Source organism: Mirounga leonina, unplaced genomic scaffold (assembly GCF_011800145.1).
Source record: "Mirounga leonina isolate KUSES-001 unplaced genomic scaffold, KU_Mleo_1.0 Mir_154, whole genome shotgun sequence".
NCBI lineage: Eukaryota > Metazoa > Chordata > Mammalia > Carnivora > Phocidae > Mirounga > Mirounga leonina.
In genome coordinates, this window is record NW_023270389.1 from 2,478,716 (window position 1) to 2,487,737 (window position 9,022).

Genomic DNA, 9,022 nt, shown 5'->3' on the forward strand with positions numbered 1-9,022 from the left:
CTGCACACACGCGCTCTCACACACTTGGCTATGAACACGCAGCTCTCGCACACTCGGCTGCGCACACGCGCTCTCACACACTTGTCTATGAACACGCGGCTCTCACGCTCGGCGCACACGCGCTCTCACACACTTGTGTATGAACACGCGGCTCTCACGCTCGGCGCACACGCGCTCTCACACACTTGTCTATGAACACGCGGCTCTCACGCTCGGCACACACGCGGCTCTCACACTTGGCTGCACACACACAGCGGCACACACGCAGCTCTCGCACACTTGCCCGCACACAGGCGGCTCTTGCACACGCAGCTGCGCACATGCGCTCTCACACACTCGCCTGCACACACGCACTCTCACACACTTGGCTGTGAACACGCGGCTCTCACGCTCGGCACACACGCAGCTCTCACACTTGGCTGCACACACGTAGCTCTTGCACACTCGCCTGCACACAAGCAGCTCTTGCACACGCGCTCTCACACACTCGCCTGCACACATGCACTCTCACACACTTGTCTATGAACACGCGGCTCTCACGCTCGGCACACACGCGGCTCTCACACTTGGCTGCACACACACGGCGGCACACACGCAGCTCTCGCACACTTGCCTACACACAGGCGGCTCTTGCACATGTGCTCTCACACACTCGCCTGCACACACGCACTCTCACACACTTGGCTATGAACACGCGGCTCTTGCACACTCGGCTGTGCACACGTGGCTGCCGTGTATGGACGGGCAGGCAGCACTCACCAGGCCGCACAGACTGCACCAGAACGATACGGTCCCCACTGACCGTGAAGCCGAAGCCATGCTGGTCCTTCTGGATAATGACACAGCGCTGAACAAGACCTGACAAGAGGTGACAAAGAAAGAAGGGGTCAGGGAGGCACAGTCGCTAGAAGGTTGGTGCGTACGAGCTCGGACCAGCCCAGGAAGGCCCAGAAGGCCTTTCCAGACTAACCGATTCCCCAGACTCCTCCTGTCCAAACACTATGCTTGGCGAGTGACAGACCCTGTCACCGACTCTGCGTTCCACCTGAGGGTTGACCCTCCTCCCAGCACCGAGCCGTCTATCTTGCTCGGGTCTGTCTCTCTGGCTCTGGCCGGGTGAGGCTGGCCAGAGAAGGGGCAGGGCCGCGGCCCCACTTAAGAGGTGTGACAGAGAAGCAGCCCTGTGACCGAAGCCCAAGGGAGGCCGAATTTCCATCAAATGAAGCTCAACGGGCATGGCAGGTACAACACCACGCTGGCCCTGCCGAATCCAGGAAAGAGTGCGTGGGAAGAGAAAACGTATGTCCACGCACAGAACGTAGAGGAAAAGAAAGAAGGCTGTGACTGCCAGCCGGCCCCATCCCTGGGGGTGTGAACCAGACGTCACACGCGCCTGCCAACGTGTGACCACCTCCTGCGGGGGACAGAGCGTGAGTTCCAGAGCTAGAACCCGACGGGTTTCAGGCCCTGCCTCTGTCCCCTCTGTGCTTGGGCACTGGGGCAAGTTTCTGAACCCTCTGTGCCTCAGCTTCCTCATCTGTAAAGCAGGATAACATTACTTTCTAGACTGACAGAAGAACAAATGAGCTAATTTATATAAAACATGCAACGTCATGCCTACCACATATCACAAGCTCAATAATACAAGCTAAAATCTGTCTGTGTGGGTGTTCACATCTGTGTCAATGTGTTAATGCCCCAAGTTTACCTGCTGCCTCAGAGGCATCGGAGGGCTGGCGGAGGTGGGAAGGGGACCTGCGTTCAGGCGCCGGCTCTCCCAAAGACAGGCTACTTAACCTGGAGGGTAATAAGGAAAGCACATTGGTGAGTTGGGAGGGGAGGGGCCAGCCTTAGGTGCTGGTAAAAGGGGCCCCGAGTCTTGGGTAAAGAGAGGCCAACCCTCTCACCCGGAACCCGCTGAGTCTGGTGGGAGATTAGCCAGGCCTACACCACTGCCAACACCGCCTCTTTGGAATCCTGGGCTGGCAAGGCAAGCATGGTCTCTTTGATACCCAGCAAGGCGTGAAGGGCAAGAGCCCTCCCTGGAGTCAGGAGACAAAGAGACAGTGCAAAGGACGGGATGTGCACAGACACACACGCTTATTGGGTCTTACCAGGCTGCAATGGGGCTGATGGAACAGAACGAAGCAGCAGAGAAAATGAATGCAAGAAAAAGGAAAAAACAAAAAAGCTAGTTAGTTTTAGGCGATGATTTGCAAAGAAAAGGGAGACTGGAGAGCAAGATTGTGGAGGGTCAAAACCACACGGAGACCCATGTGCACCCAGCAGAGGACGGTGGTGGGTGCAGAAGGCCTCCCGCACTCGGACTTCGTCTTGCCGTCCCCCTCCAAACCGGTGTCTCCAGGAGGGTAACTGGACGTTTGATACTAACCTGTTGGGTAACTAGCATGCACTTCTCTAGATAGGAAGGGCAGGGCAATGGCCCAAGCCTCTGAACACGCCACTTACCCCGTGGGCTATGGGAGGAGTCTGGCCGGTCTGGTGGTAGTATTCCAACTCACATCCACCCCCTGCCGGCAGCCAGCCTGAGGCACATTGCTTAGCCACTGTTAAGACCCCAAACCAACAAGGTACCCCAGGTTACCAAACCAGATTTACCACCCGATCTTGTAAGATCGGGGTAAGCTCGATCATTGCCATGCCTCTCCTTTCCGGAAGAGTGTACCTGCTGCCCCTCCGAGGGGGTCTCCCAGGCATATCTACAGCAAATGACCAGGCAGAATATTCATGGAGGCACTGTGTGCAGGGGCAAAGCACAGACTCTTGTAACTGTTCCCACGGGCGGCTGGTTCCCTAAACCGCAGTGTGACTGCAGGGCGCTCAGCTGCGTGCAAGGTGTAAGCTGGGAGCGGAAAGCAACGGCCTCAGGATGTGTTGCAGAGTGAAGACGACAAGGAGCGGAATTATGCGCACAGGGAATTATTTGTTTCTATGTGTTTCCATACTTGTTTGCATGCGCACAGAATGTCTGAAACAACTCTGGGAGGACACAAGAGAAACCCGCACCCTGGGTACCCGGGACACAGGGCTGGAGCTACAAGCTTCTCACGTTCTTGAATGTACCCTTTACGTTCTCAGTCGTGTGAAGGTGCAGTTGCTTCAAGTAATACATACAACACAACATAAATCACTTTTACAGTTAAAGGGGGGGGTCTTTTCCCCCTCACCTGGCACCCCTCTTGCCTGGACAGGTGCGACTGCTTCTTACTGGCTGATCTTTGGATCAGAGAGAGAGGACACCAGGGAAGAACAGAGTGCGGAGCCCAGGAGAGAGACGCAGGAAAGGAGGAAGAAAAACAGAACAAAACAAGACATAAACCAGACAAGACACTGGAGTGGGCTCGTTCAAAAAAAGCCACAACTGAGCTCAGAAGGGCCTGGGACTGGAAACCAGCCAGGGTGCAGGGGAGTCACCCTGCGAAGATGCACCTTGCTGCCCGGAACCTTTGCAGAGCTTCGCTATGGTCCTCGGGGAAGCTGGGCCACGGCGTGCAGCAGGGACTCCTGCCGGTCCTCCCACAGCCCCTGGGACCACGGTGCCGCAGAGGCAGGGACGCGCAGGGGACCGCCTCCCCCCGACTGCGGGGCTGCCCGGGGTGGCTGTGGGCCCACCACGGCGGGGCTCAGGCGGCGCTGAGCCCGTTGCTGGTCTGCCTACGGTCCTTCACCTGCTCTGGTTTCTGGCTCCTGCCTCTGCCCATACTGGGCCTGCCCCCTGGATGTCCTTCCTACCCCACGGCCGGTACCGCGTCTGGAAGCCAGACACGAGGGGGCACAGCCAGCAGCTCCAACTTCCGGCCGTCTTCAAATGACCCGACCGCTCCACCCACAGCGGGCCCTCCCCTGAGTTCAGCAGTAAGTGTTCTAGAATGTGCGGACGGTAACTGCACTCGAGCCACACGGAGCTATGCGAATTTACACTCAAAATAACACTTAAGATTCAGTTTCTCAGCTGCACAGGCCATGTCTCAAGGTCTTCAGAGCTACGTGTGGCTTGTGGCTAGCCCCTGGACCGTGCACATCACCGCAGAGAGTCCTACCGGATGGCGCTGCCAAGGCACAAACATGAGGCGCGGTCACGCAGCGAGTGGGTGAGGCGAACGTAGAGAACTTGCTCACAGACACGGGGGCCCCCACCCCGAGAGGCCTTCTATTCCAGCCGCTCATCTGCTGTCTTTGGCCGGACCCACACAACCCACCACTGGGTGACCGCACACAGGCGGGAACTCCTCCTCCTCGCCAGCTCAGGAGAAAGCCCGTTTCATCTGGGACAGCTCGGGCCTCCTCCTGGCCGCCGCTGGCCTCTGCGGCCCACTGGCTTCCCAGGCCGGTCTCAAAGCCTGGCAGCGGGGAGCTCTCAACCTGCTCTGCTCTGCACGTGAGCCGGCCGAGCGCTACTGCATATAATCGAAGGCCCACGAGGCTGTGGAGGGCATCCGGGGCATGGACGAGAGTCACTCCAGCAGGACATTTTCCCTCTGAGAGCTTCACGGAGGGAAACCCTGCACAGAAGCGGCAGCGCAACTGGATGGAGACCCCCCCCCCCCCCACAGGATGTGGGGCCTGCTGGGCTTTGAGCCTGAGCAGAGACGCTGAGGGAGACCACGGCAAAGTTAAAATCTGAGAGACGAGGGCGGAGGGAGGTGGGAGGAATGTAGTTTGGCATGAAACAGGGGCCGTCAGAGAAGAGAGAACTTCGACGCGGGCTCCCCTCTTCCTGATGACATTCCCATGGAAATGCGGCAGCAGAGATCGGATTCCAATCGGCCTACACCTGCACCTGATGGGTGTGGGGAAGGCCCGGGAAGAGTGCAGACTCACCCCCGAATTTGGAGCTTGCTAAATGGCAGCCGCGAGGCAGATGGCCGGCCCGGCTTCTCAGTAAGCCCTGCGCCACCACGGCCGGCCGTGGCTTCCAGCCACAGTCCTGGATGACTGCAACATCCCTGTCTCCGCTCCCCTGCAGCGGCCTTCTCTGGGTCCCCGATGGGGACCTGTCGTTCCCACCTCACTGCCCAGGGCCCCGGTGTGCCCACTCTGCCGCTGCCAGCGACGGCCCCCACCCTCTCTCCCTGCTTCTCAAGGCTCTGGTCGGATGGCAGTGACCCCACCACGCTTCCCCTGGCCACGGCAGCCCGCATGTCCCTCACCCCAAGATTTTACTCTGAAAAATTTCAAACCCACGTTGAGGAGGTGGCACGATGAATACCCATACAGCCTTCATCCAGACCCACCAATTAACATTTCCACTTGCTTGATTTTTCTGATTATACATTCCCCCCGCCATTTCAAAGCTAGAAGACCGCCTGGTACTTTATCCCTAAATACGTCAGCATAGATCCAAGACCTTCGGGCTTCTATACAACCGGAGTGACATCAACACACCCAGCAGTTCTTTGACACAGAAAGATGACCTCGTACATGTCCCCACTCCAGCCCCCAACTGTCTATCGCTCCTCTCCACGTTGTGCTCCAATGGCCTCGGACCAGGTCCCACCGTGGAGCGCAGATCGCATTTACTGGGGCTCCCTGGCCTTCATTGGATCCAGAACCCCCACCCACGCTGAACACCGGTGTGTGGGAGAGCTCAGGCCGGTCGTCTTTGTGGACGGCCTGCAAGGGACTTGTCTGTCTCTGCATGATTAGATTCACATCAAGGCTTTTAAGAGAGTATTACATAAGTGATGCTCATTTCTGGTTCCACTAGGTTCTATCACTCCTGGGAGTTCACAGCAGTACAAGCACATTTCCCATTTGAATGAGCGGGTGATCTGGGGTGATATTTGAATTGTTCCTTCTACATCTACCAGTGCGCGGTCTCTTGTAGAGAATGCCGTATTCTCCCTCTTCTGGAGTGGTGTCGTGAATGCATGAATTGTTTCCCCAAAGCAATGCATTATAGTCCATTTTTACCATCATGACTTTTCTTTTTAATGTGTTTGTTTTGTTTTTTAAAGTTCTTTTTTTTTTTTTTTTTTTAGAAATCTCCACGCCCAACATGGGGCTCGAACTCAAGATCCTGAGATCAAGAGTTGCACAACTCCACTGACTGAGCTGGCCAGGCATCCCTGTAATCATGAGTTTTTAAAGATTTTATTTATTTATCAGAGAGAGCAAGCGAGCTTGAGCACGAGCAGGGGGAGTGGCAGGCAGAGGGAGAGGGAGAAGCAGGATCCCTGCCAAGCAGGGAGCCCAAAGCGGGACTCCATCCCGGGACGCTGAGATCATGACCTGAGCCGAAGGCAGATGCATCACCGACTGAGCCACCAGGGCCCCCTCCTCATCACTTTTTAAAAACCGTTGGAGGTGCTGCATTTGGCTGGTAGGAGCTCCTGTTCCTTTCAAGTGTCACCATCCGTCTTCGAGTGCATCCTTGCCTTCTGGACAACCAGATGCTCCCGGCTTACCTCGTACCTTCCCTGAGCCGGACGTGCAGTCGAACATTCCTGTGGGGAGCCCTGGTTCCTTTCAGCGGGACACATACAAGAGATAGGGTCTGGGTGCCGGGTGCTCCCTGCGGCCAGGCTGCTGCTCCTCCAGCCCCTTTGGCAGGCAGGATATTTGTGCAGGAAGGGAGAGTTCACATGAAAGTCTCCAGTGTGACTGTGGCATGACAGGGTCATTCCTCGTCCTCCCCAATTCTGTTACTTTAGCCGCTCTCTCCCATAGTGAGAACCCGGGTCCCACACAAAAGCAACGCATTTGCTCGTTTGCCTGCTGCAGGATACACGCCGGACGGTGGCGGGAACACCGCACCAACTCATGAGGTGGGAGTCTCCCTGCAGTTCCTTTGGTCCTTGGACTGCGTCCCACCACCTTCGTGCCCATCCATGCAGGCTTCTTTTCTGATTTGCGCTTAATTTGGGGGTTTGCTTTTCTCAGACTTATTTATCTAATTTCATTTTTTGAACTTGCTAAGCATTTACACCATTGAAAACTCAAAATGATACTTTAAAAGAAGTACATTAGGGCGGCGCCTGGGTGGCTCAGTTGTTAAGCGTCTGCCTTCGGCTCAGGTCATGATCCCGGGGTCCTGGGATCGAGCCCCACGTCGGGCTCCCTGCTCAGCGGGAAGCCTGCTTCTCCCTCTCCCACTCCCCCTGCTTGTGTTCCTTCTCTCGCTGTGTCTCTCTCTGTTAGAAAATAAATACAATCTTTAAAAAAAAAAAAAAGTACATTCAGAACTGTCCCTATCCCGTCCTCCCACTCCTCCAAGGAAACATTTTCATTTGTCTTCGGCTTCCTTTCTGGATTTCTTCCTGGGAAGTTAAGCAAATACGCAGAAATATTCTTTTTCCTTTCTTGCTTACACAATAGGGAGTATCTCATGTATTCACACTTTGCCTTTTTCGTTTAACCTACCCTCAAAGTGACTCTGTATCAGTTCATAGAAATCTGCCATTTCCTTGTCCTTTCGCTGGGCCCACACCCTGCGCGCCGGTGTCCCTCCCTCGACTCCGCTCCCTGTCACCTGCTAGAGGGCAAAGGTCTCAGCGAGTACTTTCCGGTAGGCTCTCCAGCAGCAGGAGGCCCCAAAGAGCCACCTGCAAATACAGGCCGAAGACGCCCTCCTCATCGCAGCCCACAGGTGCGTGATGCAGCCCGGAAACGTCTGGTGACCTTCCAGAGTGCAAAGTCAAAAGTGCCCACATATCCCTTCTGTTGGCCTATGGGGGTGTGTGTGTGTGTGTTTATTTTTTAAAAATTAGTTAAAAATTGAAGATCGGGCAATTGTTAAAAATTAAAGATCAGGCAATTTCACATTAACAAGATACAGGTTTCTGGTTTCTTGGAGATGGGGGGAGTTCGGCACCACTGTGCTTCTGATCTCACTCAGTGACCGTCGGCTGGTGGGAGCTCCTGCCCTCCCCATCCTTACTCCATCCAACTGGCAACGTGGAGCAGAGGAACAGCCTAGAATGTCCCTGTTCCTGGATACCAGTTACTAAGTGCCTCCCACCTTCCAGGCAGCTGCTGACCACCCGACATACACCATCCACGGAATCATCACGAAGTCTGGCCATGTGGGTAGCTCACCCCATACTCAGAGCGAACACGGGGGCTAAGTAAGTGGAGTTAGGATTCACCTGACTTCAAGGTCTGTGCCCCTAAAGGAGAAGTTATCTCACCTGTGGCCCTAGGAAGATCTAACTGGCCTTTAGTGGACCTTTCCTCCTATTTTCTTTTCCACACACGCGCATACATGCACACAGAACATATGTACATGGGACAACACATGCACGCACACGATACATACATGACACACGTGAGCTCACGGGATGCAGATTAGAACACACATGCCCTGTAGGTCTGGAAAGATAACCCGATAAATACACAGAGATTAGATCGCACACCATACGTGGGCTGACCAAGGTCCCCTGCGTTTGGGCAAAGTCACGTTCCCAGGCCCCTCCCCGAAGCCAGGAGCAGCAGGAAACCAGGAAAGAGCTACCTGGCCAGGACCTTCGTTCTAGATAAAGTCCACACTTGCTGAACCCTGACCTGGTCTTACTGGTCTGGTCTCCCTTATCTTCCAGGGTGGAGGAGCTCGAAGCAGCCTCCCGGCACCCTAACTTCCCCAGGATTCCGCGTCTGGGTGGAATGTTCCCCATGGTCGGAAGCTGGCGAATACTCCCAGGCCTGCACATCCCCACGGTGAAGGGAAGACACACACGTCCCCTTCGAGCTCGTGTCCTTGAAAACACTGGGACACAAGGGGCACAGATCAAACATGAGCAGTGTGGATCAGAACCAGGGTGAAAAGTTAAGGCCTCGAAGGGTGCGGTATAAAACAGCTGGGTTTGGAATCAAGGACACTCAGGAGCTAATCCCAGTTCTGTCTCCCGCCCGCCTGACTTCCGCGCATGGGGGTCCCGTCAGCTGTAAACCAGGGGGCGGCCAGGTCACGTCCTGGCTGCAGAGAGGCGTGGGACTCACTCGACGCTCCGGCCGGGACCCGACTCAGCGGCTCTGTGGTGTGCAATCTATCTCCGCTTCCACA

At 55.7% G+C, this 9,022-nt stretch overlaps 1 protein-coding gene across 1 annotated transcript in view; it reads right to left on the reverse strand.

Annotated features, from left to right (window-relative positions):
* ARHGEF11 (Rho guanine nucleotide exchange factor 11) overlaps nucleotides 1-8,725 on the reverse strand; it is a 49,503-nt gene extending 40,778 nt beyond the window's left edge. The window contains exons 1-4 of the mRNA XM_035009873.1: nucleotides 8,524-8,725; nucleotides 3,205-3,237; nucleotides 1,709-1,797; nucleotides 760-858 (exon numbers count right to left, since the gene is read on the reverse strand). Of these exons, the coding sequence (XP_034865764.1) occupies nucleotides 760-858; nucleotides 1,709-1,797; nucleotides 3,205-3,237; nucleotides 8,524-8,669 (367 nt within the window). The 5' untranslated portion in view covers nucleotides 8,670-8,725. The remainder of the gene's footprint in view (nucleotides 1-759; nucleotides 859-1,708; nucleotides 1,798-3,204; nucleotides 3,238-8,523) is intronic.
* Nucleotides 8,726-9,022: the final 297 nt, after the last annotated feature.